The sequence below is a fragment of the Oryzias latipes genome, chromosome 22, assembly GCF_002234675.1.
Source record: "Oryzias latipes chromosome 22, ASM223467v1".
NCBI classification, from domain to species: domain Eukaryota; kingdom Metazoa; phylum Chordata; class Actinopteri; order Beloniformes; family Adrianichthyidae; genus Oryzias; species Oryzias latipes.
Window position 1 is genome coordinate 15478163 of NC_019880.2, and position 15796 is coordinate 15493958.

Below are 15796 nucleotides of genomic sequence, written 5' to 3' on the forward strand. Positions count from 1 at the left end.
ATGGCGAACCAACCAGACATTGTAGTGGTGGATAAAGAACAGAGGAAAGCCGTTGTGGTGGATGTGGCAGTGCCAAGCGATGGGAACATCAGGAAGAAGGAACATGAGAAACTGGAGAAATACCAGGGACTCAGAAAAGAACTGGAGAAAGCCTGGAAAGTGAAGGTGACAGTGGTGCCTGTGGTAATTGGAGCACTCGGGGCAGTAACCCCCAAGCTGGAGGAGTGGCTACAACAGATACCTGGAAAGACCTCAGACCTCTCAGTCCAGAAAAGTGCAGTATAGGAACAGCTAAGATACTGCAGGACCCTCAAGCTCCCAGGCCTCTGGTAGAGGACCCGAGCTTGGAGGAGAAACCACCCGCAGAAGGGTGAGAGAGGCGTTTTTTTTTTTACATATACACATATATACACATATATATATATATATATATATATATATATATATATATATATATATATATATATATACACATACATGTGTGTTTGTGAGAGTTTAAAAACCTCTCAATGTTATTCTAACTGCAGTAGTCCCAAATAGAATGTTTCAAGAAGACTATAGGTTAAAAAAAAAGTCTAATTGACTTACAAACCCAAAAGATGTTACAGCTCTTGTCCACCAGGTGGCAGTAGTGTTATTTGCTAAATGTAATAGCATTTCTTCACTCTCTAATGTACACATAGTTGAGAAAACACCCCTTTGGTACATGGAATCTGTTTATTTGAAGCACTTTTTGACACATTTTTTACTGATATCATGGTCCAGCAGTTCATTCAAGAGCTCATTCCAAACAGCACAGACAGGAAGCTATGAGCTGGCATTGCATCACGGCAGCGGTTCCCACTTGGTTCAAAGCTCAGACAAAAAAAAAGAAAACAAATATTTTTTGCACACAGCAAAACTGATGCCAGCCAGCAAAATCACAACCACGTCAATGCAACCTGAATCAGATCAACATCTATGCAAACAAGAACAATTTGTTCCAAGGATGAAGCTTTCAAAGCAAATTCCCACGGTGCTACTGCAGCATCACACAACCAAAAAAAAAAAAAGAGTTTTTATGAATTTGCACTAATGCAACACCATCATGACCTGTTAGTTATTACATAAACAGAAGTTTGTTTGTGGAGCTCTGTGGTCACCTGAAAAGGGTAATGGGTAAAAATATAAGAAGGACACTTTATGTTTGAAGTATTTGATTTAAAAAGCGTACTAAGTTTAGATCCTGTTTTTTCTGCCATAATTGTTCATTCTTGCTCTAATTGTAGAACCAACCAACCTATTATTGTATTGTGGTGTTTTTTGAGTTGCTTTGTACAAAATCTTTCATTAAAAATAGATTCTGAAATGTAAGAAATACACACATTTGAATAAATCTACTAAAAAAATGTTTGTGTGGATGAGAAGGATGAGAATGGATCATCTCTGCTGATCATCGTTTAAGGCTGAATCTAAGATTGCACTCGAAGACGAATGTAGGCGGGAACAGAGCGCGACGTGTCACGATGATCTTTTTCTTTTTTTTGGTTTGAACACAAATTAGGTTCTCAAATCAGAACATGGAGCCCTGTAAGTGTATAAGCCCTAATAATAACCACTAGATAGCGTTAGAGAAGGACCATCTGCACTCATTTGCATAGAGCCTGCCATACAAAGCTTGACTATTATTTCTTTAACAAAACCAACGTACGTCCAGTTGGAATGAAGTGTTTTTCTATTCTAGTAATAGAGGGGCACTGAACAAAGGTAATCACTTTCATCATGTCATTATTCTTACAGACACATTATTTAACATTAAAATTAAGTTAACCCTGTAGATGCATTAAATAGCCATGCAAATGCACACATTCCATTGCAAGCAGCCAATGAGACGAGTTCAGAGCCGACACTGAAGAGTATATAAGGTCTTCTGCTTATTGCCATTTGGCTGAAAACCACAATTATTTCGACTGAACACACATTACTTGACTTTTTCCGGCTTTTCGGGCAAACTGAGAACGAAAGGAAAAAGAATGCCCTTGGCGTCCAGGGGGGCTCCTAGCGTCTCCTCGGTGAAATAGGCGTTGTCCTCCTCCACCACGAACTGCAGAGTTTGGCTCCTGTTCACGCAGTAGATGCGGTTGCCGATCACGGCGCACCGGAAGGGCAGGTGATTGCCGAGCCTCTGCGACATGCAGTCGTGCCACATCTTCACGATGGTGTTGTACTTGAAGACGTTGATGCCTTGCTCGCGGTTCACGTCAAAGCGGTAGATGAAGCTCCTCAGAGCGACCATGTCCGAGGACTTCTTCCTGCTGTTGTTGTACGGACACTCCTGCCACTCGTCTCGCTTGGGGTCGTACTTGAGGAGGCGGTAGAAGAGGGAGCCCCCTGAAACGTAGAGTTCGCCGCTGCAGGTGGTGGCTTCGTGGGCCACGGCAAAGGCTCCCTTCGGCAGGGGGGCCACTGTTGTCCAGCGGTCCATGCGTGGGTCGTACTTTTCCACGGTAAACAAACACTCCCCTCCGATTGCGTAGAGGAAGCCATCCATTGAGACAAGCTTGAGCTGTGCACGCGCCTGGTTCATGGGTCTGATCTCAGCCCAGCGGTTCGTGATAGGGTTGAAACAGAAGACTTTGTCTGAAACTTTGCCCTTATCCCCCTTTATCCCCCCTGCAACGAACAGGTAATTGTACATGGTGCAGATTCCACACCCTTTAGTGTTAACGTCTTCAGGCATTGCGGTCAAAGACTGCCAGTCCCGCTCTGCTTCATTATAGAAGTAGATCATGTGGTTCTCCTCCAACGACCCAACAGACAAGGGGCTCTGTGGGCGGCTGCCACTGCGACTCGGGGGCCGACTTCCGACGCGGTCAAACACGTCGTTTACTTCTGCAACCATCAGAGCCTTCCTGCCCTCAGTTCTCTTCTTCAGGATCAGGTCCCTCTCTGACCCGGTGAGACGTCCGTAGACGGCCGGGTCTTTGAGGATCTGGAGGAAGTTGTTGCTCATGAATCCATACGCCGTCTCCTTCAGCTCACTGAGTCGCTGCTTCTTGGCGATGGAGAGGATCTCATAGCAGTTCTCTACGGTGATCTGCTCCGACATGGAGTCTATAGCTGCCTGGACGGCGCAGTGGATCTGGAGGATTTTGGCCCCTGTGATGACGTCCACAACGTTGTTCTTGCTCACGCTGATCTGAGAGGTGTAAAGGTAGTCTATCAGCGTGGACATGGTCTTGTAACTCAGGCCCTTCACTTTCAGGACACTGCGTGACTGGCGTGCTTTGAAGTAGTCGCTCTTCTCTGCCAGGACAGCTTTGTGCGCGTTGATGGTCTGCCCGCCCACTTCGATGACTAAGTCCGGCTCTTCCTCAGCTTCCTGCCGGCTGTCGTTGCGTTTAAGGCTCGACTGAGGATCTGTTTTTTGCTCAGCTCGGCTGGACGGGCACACGTCTGCACTGAATGGAACTTTTGCTCCGTTGTGGATTCCACTGTTCACTGCATTTTGTGGCGTACCATCAGTGCGGTTGGACATCTCAGAGTGCGCCGGATCAGCGTTACTGCAGAGGTGTGACAGGTCAGCTTTCTGGATGTACACACCGCTACCCTCCGGATGAGCCACGTGGTTGTTTTCCATCAGTCTTCCGTCCAGCAAGTATTCCTTCTCCGAAGGAGAGCCGAAGTCCTGCTCATCCTGCACGAGAGCTTGGACGCAATCTGTGCGGCGGTCATTCCTGCTTCTGTCTGTGATGGTGAAAAGGTCGTCTGTGTGGAGGATGGAACCAGCGCTATCTCCCTGATTCATCTCACTTTGGATCAAAGACCAAGTCCTCAATGATCATACTGAGCTAAAAGACACCTACAAAAGGAAAACAATGGGGAGAATTAAAAAAAAAGATATATACCTTAGTTTTGAAAAACAGGATTGCAGTGCCACCTTCATTTTCTAGGGGGCGCCCATTCCTTAAAAACTAAAAAAAATAAAATCTTTGCAACTGTTGCCATGTTACTCCTCACATTAACCCCACAGCCTTACTTCATAGCACACCAGCTTTATAACCCCCCAAAACGCCATAATCACCCTGCCTACCCTTTCTCAGCTCCACGCATGCGCAGTTTTGCCTGGCTGGTGGAATTAATTTCTGATAGCGCGGATGTCCTCCTTAATAATTACATAAACAGATTGAGATGTCATCTAACAACACGTCAGTCAGTCAAACGGTGGCGCATCCAACCCACATGATTACTAAAAGCCGGGCTTCCTTCTTGATTTTCGAGCTTTTTAGCAGCGGAATATGGAGAATCTACAGGCAGGGAGCTTACCTGCGTTTTCTTGCTTTTGACTGAGCAGATCCTCCGTCCTCGGCGCCTCCTCAAAAGCTCCGTTACGTAAGGCGATCAGGCGGCCAGCCTCCGCTTAGCTCCTTCAGATGGCTGATCCCACCCGACCGGCGATCACCAACATGTCCCACAGGCGCCTCGGAGGGCTCCTCCTCGCTGCTCCTGATCTGAAACCCTCCTGGATTCCGTAGAGGAGGCGAGACCAGAGGAGCGACCACGCTCTCCCTTTTCTACCAAGTCGCACCTCCTTCAGATCAGGCGCAGCGGTGCGTCTCCTCCTGCAGGAAGCGGGAGCGCTCCGGCGGCTCCCACGTCTGCTTTTAAGGAGGACACGTTTGTTCTTTAAATGTATCTTTTTCAAGACTTGACAAAAGTGAGGCGTTTTTTTAACCACGCCCACTCCTGACAATTTCTGACCACGCGTCGCTCCATCTGCTTTACGCGCGCGCCACTCCATCTCAAAGATGCATTCCTGCAGGCATCCTGCGCGTCACGGACGGAGACCACGACGGGATGAGAGGATTGAAATGTCAGCTTTTGAAAATTTAGGACATCCTGTTAATGCATCCCCCCCCCACCAAAAACAAACAAACAAAAAAAAAAAACAACAGCACAACCACCCCGCCTTAAATTATCTATGATTTTGAAACCTATTTATTCCCGATGTCAGTAAATCAGTGTTTATATTTATCTTATTTTGAAAAAAACGTAATCATAAATAAAAAAAAAAAAGAACATAAACTGAGGCAAGCAGGATCCAAGCAGGATCCATGAGCTTTCAAGTATTTTATAACTGATTACCAAATTATTTGACAACTTTTAAGAGTTAGGATGATTTTTGGTTACTTGCATCGCTATGTCAAATTTTTGTTTTAAAAAAAAAGGTTTTCAAAATGAAAAATAGACATTTTTACAAACATTTCAGGAGATGATCCGGGCCATGGATCTAAATGTAGGTTCTTCCTGTCCTGTCAGTCCAGTTGGTTAAAGTTCACAAATGGCAAAACTATTTGACGAAAAACATGTTTCAAAACTGTTTCATCCTTTGGAGATCTATCAATCAATAGCATTTTTGCTGAAATCTAAAAATAATTTCTAATAACCTTCTATGAAGCCATGGCTGTTATTCAAATTCACCTTTATTAGGAGGAAGAAGCAATATGATGGGCTCAATCAATATAGAAAGTGAAATAATAAATATATACTTGTTTTTCTTTTAAATATTTGGACTGTATATGAGAACTGGATTGAATGACCCCTCCCCCTTCGCATTCTAAACAGGAAGTACCCGCTAGTTCCAAGAAGCCAAAATCCCAATGACTTCTATTGAGAAATAAACAGCTCTCACTCTATCATTATTTTTGTCAGAATACCATTCATGCTTTTTTTTAACATGTTCTTGCTAATCCTAATTTTTTACCCATATTTCTGCAGTAATTCATGCTTTAAACGGCCTCAATAAAACCATGTGGTCTCACGTCAAACGTTTGACAGATTATCTAGAGCCTGCTTTCGAGTGGTAGGGGGTGTGGTCTTCCAACAAGTTTAATCCCCAATAGGAAAGAGTGGTTGCCATAGAAACGATGACTCAGACTGGTTCAATCATTATTTTGGCTCCAACACGGTGCCGGCGGTATCGCGAAAAATGGAATCCACCGTCAAACTCTTACTTAAAAATCGTCTCTGAAGGCTAAGTTACTGTATTTTTTACAAAAGCAACATGGCAGCTCGCTAAAGAGCAGCTAAAACCTGGTAAAGTCAGCTCCCTGAACGTGTGATTACCTGAGGTAATGACTTTCTGTTCCTTAAAGCGAGGACCTATAACAATATCTGCTCCACGGAGACAGTTTCTCCAACAACCAGCCTTCAGATGTAGATATAGAGAGGAGCTGCCTCACACAGCTTTCAGCCCTGTGAGCAAAAAAAAAATCTTTATTGTCAGACACTGGGAACAAAGACTCGCTGACGGCTGAAGATGGACTCCAAATACATTTTACCTTGGAAACCGTAGGGTCAGAGGGGTTAAAGTAAATACGACATATCATACATACAATGGACATGGATTTTAGCGTGGGAGCAACTCCGGTCACAAATTCAAACCAATATTGTAGTGAAGTGTGGTTGCACAATCATGGAAGTGGGCGTCAAAAAGAAAAGGAAAGCCTTGACCCACAATGTTGGGCTGCAGGAGAGATCCCGGAAGAGCTGCATCAAGCTCAGTTCCTGCAGAGCCTCGGGCACATTGCTAGTCCTGGCATGCAGTGATCGCTGCACACAGCCAGAGTGGAGTACAAGGTCGAAGCGAGTGCAGACACAGAGACCCCCCTGACACTCTTCTAGTCATTCCTTATTGCTCAATTCGTCCCTTTTTCTTCACTGTTGCAAGACAAATAATCTTGAAAGGAATGCAGTATTAGGGTTAGATTACTCACACAAACTGATAACAGGAGTAGACTCATTTATCCAGGTTGATTCCATTGAATAGGAGGTAAAAGACAAAAAAACTGGACTTGGTTTATATTTTATTCTTCAAGAGGCTTTCTCAATTCTATCAGAGTGGTAACTGAGCTGGTTTATCCTATAAGAGGGTGGTTAAGACACCTTCTGCAGGTTAGGCCACTAATGGTTGGTTTCAGGTCTTCGTAGGCCCCTTTTGCTGGGTTGAGGTTTGTTAGCACTCTACAGCCTTGTTAAAACTAGTTTGTTGGGTTTCAATAGATGAAAGACTGAGTCGACCTTTACTATTGATGGAAGGTTTGTACTGTATTATCTAACTATGTGTGGCTCTCTTACGCCTCCCTCAGCCTTTTCTTTCATCACCGTCCTCAAATATGTGGTTCTTGTCCTTCAGGTGGAGGTATACTGCAGAATAGAGTTGCTCCTGTGATGTTAATTAAGTGTCCTATGCAGCTACGTTCCCACCACCCTCTGCAACGCACGTTCAAGCAGCCGATTTCAATGAAAAGTCTATGTAAATTTAAGGAAACGCGCATTTCGGGCTTCCGTGTTTAAAAGTCTGGCGTTCCCGCGTTTGCCTACACAAGTTGTTACGACCATTGTTAGGCTCTACGTACAAAACGTGCAGCCATTCAGCACACATTTGCAAGTTAAAGGTCAAACTTTGACCAATCAGGGACTCGGATTTGGTAGTGACGAATGGATGACGCTTTTAATTCACGGAAGTGCATACTGTTTGAAAAGTGATCATGGAGGAGAAAGCAATTATTGCAGATTGTGCAGAATTCTATGACACCAAGTCTTTTATATATCAGAAAAAAGGGGAGAGAAAGAAAAAGCCTGGAGCAGGTTTTGCTCTGCTTCAACATTTGGCAACTTCCAACTGTAGGTGGCGGATAATTAAGGGTTAATGGCCTTCGAAGTGTGCATTATCAGAAATTGGTGCACGCCGTTGAAGCCTGAACCAGCCATTAACCCTTACTGAAGCCACACCCAGCAGCCAATCAGAATAGAGTATTAGCCTGGACCGTGGTATAAGGGCTATTAACAGTATAAAAAAAAGAAGCCCCTCCCTGCCTGTCTAGTGTGAACACCATATGCTAAAAGCATTTTGCATTTTCTTTGTGACATGCCTGGTGTGTCTGTAACTTAAGGAATACACCACATTAGTGTTTTTAGCTCTGGATGTGAACCAGCTTCTGTCTCAACATGTTGAACGTTTTCAAGCGGACCTTGATGCTGTGTCGGCCAAAAATCCTTTTGAGTTTCTCAGTTGATCCGGAGATGTTTGGGATTACAGTCCTTCTCCTTTTTGGCTCTTGTTCATTCTCGTCTTCCTGTGATCTGGGATTTGGAGAAGGCCCAGTCAGGGTATCCGCAGGTTCTGAGGGCTTGGCGAACATGTTGTTGAGATGAAACGTTTTCAGTAATAAAAGATAAACTAAGTCCAGTTCTCTACCATTTCCTTTACCTGTTACTTCAATAGAGAACATGGTCAAATATATAGGGGGAAAAAAAGGAGAAAATGCTCATTAAAGATCAACAATAAACAAAGTTCTAAAAACCTTTTATTTTTTAATATACATAAGTACATAGAAGTTTGACAAATGTAGAAATCTTTTAATATCCCACATGATACACACAGGAGCGTTACGGTAAAGACATCTCTCTGCAATAACTTCTCCCTTTATGAGTAGAAACCTGGCCTGCCAGAGATTCTCATAAGGCTTCACAGACCGATTCAGCCATCCGTGTTTCCCTTCTTCAGGAATTCCCTTCTCTCTTGAAATGGAAGAACAGGAGCAGCAAGCGCGCTGGTCTCATCTAAACTCTGGTTCCATGGAGAAAAACCGATCCTGTTTGACCCTTAAAACACAGAGGAGGAGAGGATCCGCTCTCCGTGTGAAACCTCTCCGTCCCAACCCTTAAAATCCACCTGCTAGTACGTCGTTGCCAACACAGATTTAAATACTGCCGTCAAATAAAGTTAAAATAAACTGAAATATAAAGACGTGCATTAGCTGAGATATAGAACGTAATCAGGCAGAAGGTAGCACCTATCGTTTTCTGAGGAAATCCTTAAAAAACCTCAAAAAATTTTAAACTTTTTGCGACATTACCCATGTGCTAACATCTCAGAAATATATTATAACGCCAAATAAAGCTCTGGTTTAAATAGTTCTTTTGATAAACGTCTGAGATGTGTTAAAATGTGGTGTCACATGCTGAGTAATGGGATCTGCCAGATCATGATGGTGGAGGTGTTGTCCTCGTGGCGCGACGGTTTGGTCTTTTTGGTGACGCGGCGGTGTCCCAACCCCCCAGAGACCACCAGCAGCGAGCTGACATCCACCTTGCTTGAGCGGCGGGCTCTCTGGTGGTGTGCCGCGTCATGAATGGTGTCATAGAGAGCTCCATCCTCTGGCCCATGTTCTAAAGAACCCTGGGAGGGGGCTAAGGAGCCACAGGATGAAGAGGACAGCGAGTCCTGCAGAGCCATGGCGGTACAGCCAGCCTCCCCCAACCAGACACCGTGTCCCTGAGAGGAAGGCGTGGCTGAATCGGAGGGCGGGCGGTCGCCGTCTACATCCTGTGGCTCTGATGGTTGGGGCAAAGAGGGCGGGGATGGTGACAGTACGTCTGGCAGATGGTTACACACCGCCGTGGCCATGACGAGGAACTTTACAGGTCCGTTGTGTGCATGTAACGATACCATACCTCGACCTACGAGACGGGGAAAAAAAAAGGTCAAGAGGATCCAATCACTGGATCTTTTGAGTCCAAATAAGGACCTTCAACTGATTTTTGTGCGAGGGAAAAGCGAGAAATCAACAAATCACACTTGAGTAGCAGTGCAGATGGCGAGAAACTGTTTAGCTGAAGCCCAGCTAGAAGGAAGAAAGAAGGAAAGAAAGAAAGCATGCGTCGGTGCAAAAGCACAAATTACTCTTGAATGTTTGCCAAGCCCCCACTCTAAAGACAGCTCGAGCTCCAAAAACACAGCAGCAAAACGGGAATTAGTGATGGTCTTGCCATCAACAGCCTTGTTTGTTGGGTGTCCGAGCATTTAAACATGCATGAAAGAAAGAAAAAATGTTAGACCTGCAGAATATTGGGATAGTAAGAATTAATACATGATTTTCTGTGAAAAAGAATTATTCTACTGAAAGTGTTGGTGGTGGTCTTTTCCACATTTGATCATATACTGTTTATTTGGCGGGTGATGGCCACACCCCCCAAGCCTATTAACTGGTGAAAGGAAGAAGCAGAAAATGCGTCTTGGGTTGACGACGGGAAAAACCCTCCTCCTCGCCAGAAGATCCTGCCTCCTCGACTGACTGGGCTTTTGGAGTTCAGTCCAAAAAATGCCTGAAGTTCCATGAACTTTTGGGTATTGTAAGGTGAAAGACTACCGCGCAGGAAACCAGGGTTTGTTTCCCGGAGGGAATGAACAATGTTATGAACAATGGTTGGGCAATTACCATTGCTACTGCCCTGAACGCTGCTGCCTCCATAGCGCAGTTCGGCTGCTCAATGGGTCCCGTTGTGGGATAAATACAGTAAAAAACTAAATAAAGTTTGGCACTCGCTTCCAGAAGAGAGGGTGTCGAGGTTAGATGGAGGTGAAATCTAAGATTTATTTTTTCTATTTTTCCCTCTGCTGGTCTACCAGAGAACAGGCCTAGTGAAAATAGGACTCCTACAAATAAGATAAAAGTTCTTTAAATTTGAAAAAAATAAATGTCTTTAAAGAAGCAAAAAAACAGCCAATGGGGTAAGAAAAATTGTATTGCCATGAATTCTTATTTAAGAAACAATCTAGTCATTATGATCTGTTTTCTTAAACTGAGATTATTTGAGTTTTGAAAAACTTTCTTGATAATATAACCGTAAATCTTACAAATAGTAGCCCCGGCATTTATTCCAAAAATTTGGCAGCCGGCCCGACGTTCATTAGAGACAGGCGTCTATTGGAAACTGGCGTTTATTTCATCACAGACAGAATGGTGATGGATAATGGGTTCATTTTGAGGTGAAATTCGATACAAACATCACCAGACGAACATTTATTGAAACGATGAGAACATTATATTATAATCTGATTAGTGAACGTTTCTTTCCTCTTTGAAGCATCAACCTCCATGTCAAAAATTCCTGGAGACACCTTTCCGACTTTGCTCATTAATCTGCGTTCAAACCAGCCTTTTTAATATGTCGCTCGCATTCTTTGCTCGTTTTTCTGCTGCAGTTTTTCTCAGTATCACCCATCTGCAAAGTTTTTTTACCTCCTTATGATTTAATTCTTGCGGTGTGATTGGATGAATTAATCCATGGATGGATGAAAGGACACGGGCAATCAGGATTGGGAATTTGCTTTGAATTTTTTTAAGGTGGACTGGTTGCGTTTTAGTATTTGTGTAAAACAGAAAATCGACTAATTGTTTCAATCAGAAGTTGAGAAACAGGGTACATTACTTCGAAAATATTTTGCTTTTAAACAGGAAACATGTCTTTTCTAGCTGGTTTTCAGTGTCCTGACCTGATTTTTCAGTTAGAATAGAAGAACAAACAGTCAAAGCCACGTGGAGATGAATATTTTCAAGATTTTTATTGGCCCTAACTCATACCTGTCACTTTGGGGATGCCTTGCAGCCTGGGGACAGACAGAGCGACAGTCACTCCCAAATTGGTTCCCACGAGCAGTAGACCATGGCAAACCAGCAGGCTGCTAACCAAAACCCTCTGGTTACCTGGTGAAACATAGAACATCAGTTTAGTTTGACATTTTAAAAAACACCTCTCACCGTAGCTCTTTCACTTATAACGGAAATACTGTCTTGTGCTGTCAAACGGCGTAAAAAACAACAAAAACGTGAAAAAGTGCCCAATTTAAGGGTCACTCCTTCCAGCTGAATACAGTTTACTGCAGAGGAAGGTGGGAGGTGTACAGTTCTGCCAGCATTTGTGCAGCCGCTACGCTCACAGCCCGTTTTGTTTCCGAGGCAACGTGAAGAGGAGCCTGGATAACAGCGAGCCTTTTCAAGCATCTAAACAAAGAGAAAACCAACAAAAACAACGCAGCATTACAGTCGGCTGGGAGTCAAATGAACAAACACAAAAGTGTTATGTAACAAGGCGAGTGAAGCGTAATGCAGTAATTAAGGAAAGAGCTCTGCCTCTTTTCCAGGAGATAATAACTGTAACAGGACAATCTAACCTGACCTTTTCTCTATTTTATTCACGCCAAAAATACTTTTTCAAACTGTGAACGGTGGGATTGTTCATTTGGCGACACCTTTCACCGAGCACGGCGAGAAAATCCAAATTGCTGACAGTTTGTTGTCGGTGACATACGATGTGGAATTCAGCACCGAACTTGAAGCATTCCCACGTAGAAAAAATGTAAGAAATAGCATTTAGCCAGACGTTTTGTCAGATTTTTGGGATTGTAAGAGGAACTTTTACAAATACCGGCTCCGGAGGCCGAATGTGTGCGTTTGTCACGAGTCATTACGGCTCTAACAGCTTCACCGAAACATCCTTCATCAAAGAATTTCTCTTGGGATTAAGGAGAATTTACTACCAGGTTATCGGTGGGACCAACATCCACGCCCCCATGCATGACAGCTGCCCCGAGTTCAGGGTCCAGAAATCTTGGCAGAAAAGCAGGCAGGTACAGCTCGCCACTGCCGCCCCCCACCCCCCACATGTGCTTCTAATGAGGGCCCAGAGGAGGAACACGCAGACTCCTGGTCAGGGGCCTTGCTCAACTTCCTCCTTTCATAATATTTGGAGTTCCCCGCCCAGAGGGTGAACTAAAATAAACCAAAGCGAACGTCAACACTGGCTGGATCCGAAAGCGGAGGACCTCTTTGATCCTCGGTCTTAACGCTCAATAGCAGAAGGGAGGAGCGGTTCCCAAAACAGGAGGAAAACACACGACATCAGTTATTCTGGAAATATGTCAAATCAGCACAATGAGTCACGGCCTCGTCTGCCACTCGGCTCTCTGTTCTTAATATCAGCTTTTATTAACACAAAAACAATTTTAGTGTATTTTTAGGTTTTTAAATGCTAGGAAACAGAACATAGTGATTTACCAAACATTCAGATAGTCCCTTTAACCCTTAAACACAGGATCTTTAGCTGCAGTGTCTTTCTACTACCATAACTCTTCAACTGTTGACGTTGGTTTTACAGTAGTAAAATATTCACACAATGTAAATTTGATAATCCTGTCGCAGAGAAAAGCAACTTTACATTTGTAAAGTGTTGCATAACACAGCAAAGCCGAAATGAAAAGCCGCTGTTCTCTGCGTCAGAATCTGTCGGTCCATAGCCATTGCAGTCTAAGATTTACACTATTTAGGTGTTAAAGGGTTGTACACACACCCCAATAAAAATTGTATTTTTCGTTGTTTGGAACATGTACTTGTGGCATTTTTCTCATAATGGTGGACATATATAGAAAAACTTAAGCTTAAATTTCCATTTCTGAGTTTTTCGTTATTCAGATAGTTACGAATCAAGAGTAGATGGGAAGAAAAGAGATCACATTAGTGACAGAAAATACGCTGGACGGGCCACAAGCTCTAATGCATCCATTAGCAGACAAAAGAAATTAATGTACGTCTTTGTTTTCCTCGTCTGAGCTGACATCTGGCTCGAAACTGTACGCCTGGATAGCTCTGATATTGCTCTCCAATTTTGTTGCGCCAGTAAAAGTATGTTGGAAGTGAGGGGCTGTAAGCTAGCGGGAGATAATGTAAACAGAGAGCTCTCAGCAAGAGGGAGGGGAAAAAGAGTTGATCTGCAGCAACGGTTCTGACCAAAAGTCGGAGGCGAATTTCGAATGAGCTCCTGCGTTTCTGCAGAATCGATGTCCCAGAAAACAACAGAAGTTTTAAAAATGTTGGCTAAAAACGGCATAATTATAATTAAATAGACCGCTAGGAACACTCTGAAAACGGGGTAAAAGACAATCTGAGTGGGACTTTAAACTTAAACTAAGACTGCCCGGTGGAAGGCATTGACCCATGCAAATACAGCTCTACAACATGGTATTGATTTGGTTTGCAGGAAACAAATTACTATAAAGACTATAATAGCTATTTCAAAGAAGAATCAAATATTTTAGCCTGATATAAAGTGTTATCTAGTTACATGTTATTTGATGTTATTTATTATCTGTGGTATTTTAGAGCGCTATGGTACCAAATCAATTTCCCTGATCTGGAAGAAAGTAATAATCTTTTCTACAATATTTTAAACGAGATACAACAAACCATGAAAAAAAAGAGACTAAACTAAAATCTATTGCTGATGTAATACAAATCATGAACGCATGTGTGCATCAGATAATCCAATATTTCACAGCTGCACCAGCGAAGTTCCATTTTGGGTGGTGTTATCCAAACAAAGAAAAGGAGGTGGTGTTGTTTACAGACCCCCTGATGGGTATGCCTCCCCAATTAGACCACGTATGGCTGCGTATTTAGGTCAGAGAGCAGATGATGAAGGCAGATCATCATCCCACCAATCAGCCGCCCTCTATTCTCAGAGACGTCCTCACGGTTTCCTTTAACTTCTGCTGAATAAAAACTTCTATAAGTGATAAGTCTTTGCGCTGAGGTGACCAGCATCGGCCGGTGCTTTCCTTTGCGTGTTTAAACTCTTCATTGATTGGTTCAGACTCTCCATACACCTCTCCATGGGCTCTGTATGCCCTACTTTACTTGAGAAGGCATTCACTGGCATTGGATCAAATGACTGCCATTACAGCACATTACCCAGCTGCAAATCGAATGTTTGGATAAGGAACTTCTGTCTGTAAAGGAGTGAGGCGGCGAATTACTCCAGCATGTATGAACAGGAGAAGCACGGCCACGCCCAGTTAACCTCCAGCATGAATAGAAACAGAGCAGCTGAGGACAACTCCAATTCTTTTATGGTTTTTGTAAGGATTTTGTGGATTTGTGTTTACCTTCATAGTTTAATTAAGCTTTTGTATTTCCTTTTACCTTCACACATTAATCTGAACTTTCCAGGCTAACAAAACATCCTGTTATCTGACAGTTATTACACTATCATTTTGCAACTGTAGAATCCATCATGGGGCACAGGATTTAACGAATAATCCATCATGGCTAACAAGTTAATTGTCCTTCCTGTCTAAACAGTATGGATGATGGTAACATCCGAATTGGAGACACATTGTTCATCTGCAGACTCTCATTTTTGCCAACGTCTTTGATCTCTGCTTTTGGAGCCATATCAGAGCCCAAAATAACTTTTTTGGGGGGTAACTTCATGTTCCCTTGAAGAAATCTCTGTACCGACTCATGTCAAACGTCTAAGATTTTATATTATTTTAATCTTAGCTCAATTGAGCTTTTTTTTGTTTTTGTTTTTCTGCAAAAATGCAATGTGATAAGCATCTATTACAGGTCTTCTATCAAAGGTCACGAAGTTTTGGCCCATAAAGGTTAACCAGTAAAAATGTTGACACAACAGTGTTGCCAAATGGCTGATTACACAAATCAGGTTGGTTTATAGGAAAAATAAATATGCTTATGCTTTTTACATGGAATCATACTGAAGGTATTTATTTCTTACAAAGCTCATTAAAATTTAACTCCAATGTGGGCAGAGTGTTTTAATTGAAAGGGAGCAACCATTGACAGGACCCCTCCACCCAAATCCAAACAGTAAGTACCCACTGGTTCCAAGGGGCCAAAATCCCACACACTTCTGTTGAGAATGAAACAGCTATTCCTCAGTCATCATGTTTGTCCGAATAAACATTCTTGCTCTGATACCTTTTTTTTTTATATTCTTGCTAATTAGAATTTTTTTATTCATGATATTTTTTCTGCAGTTAAAGTGATTCAAGTTATTAAGTGACCAATGAGATGCGTCAATAAATAGTATCAGGTCTCATGTCGAACGTTCCAAATGTTGATTGACAGAGTCTCCAAAGGTAGAAGTGTAGACTTCCACCAAGCTCACTCCTGAT

The 15796-nt window shown here is 43.1% G+C and overlaps 2 protein-coding genes across 4 annotated transcripts in view; both read right to left on the minus strand.

Annotated features, from left to right (window-relative positions):
• Positions 1–698: 698 nt before the first annotated feature.
• kbtbd11 (kelch repeat and BTB domain containing 11) lies at positions 699–4826 on the minus strand. Its single transcript, XM_023951793.1, has 2 exons — positions 4306–4826; positions 699–3841 (listed from the first exon to the last, which is right to left on the minus strand). The coding sequence occupies exon 2, from the start codon at positions 3785–3787 to the stop codon at positions 1961–1963; it is 1827 nt and encodes a 608-aa protein (XP_023807561.1). The 5' UTR covers positions 3788–3841; positions 4306–4826; the 3' UTR covers positions 699–1960.
• A 3504-nt stretch (positions 4827–8330) lies between these two features.
• arhgef10 (Rho guanine nucleotide exchange factor 10) overlaps positions 8331–15796 on the minus strand; it is a 60090-nt gene continuing 52624 nt past the window's right edge. For all 3 annotated transcript variants that reach the window (XM_023951441.1, XM_023951443.1, XM_023951442.1), the window contains 2 exons: positions 11409–11531; positions 8331–9504 (listed from right to left, as the gene is read on the minus strand). In XM_023951441.1, coding sequence (XP_023807209.1) covers positions 8999–9504; positions 11409–11531 — 629 coding nt within the window. In that variant the 3' untranslated portion in view covers positions 8331–8998. The remainder of the gene's footprint in view (positions 9505–11408; positions 11532–15796) is intronic.

Bases quoted from the DNA above. Each gene is read 5' to 3' on its own strand.
- kbtbd11 (XM_023951793.1), bottom strand. From the start codon at position 3,787: ATGAATCAGGGAGATAGCGCTGGTTCCATCCTCCACACAGACGACCTT.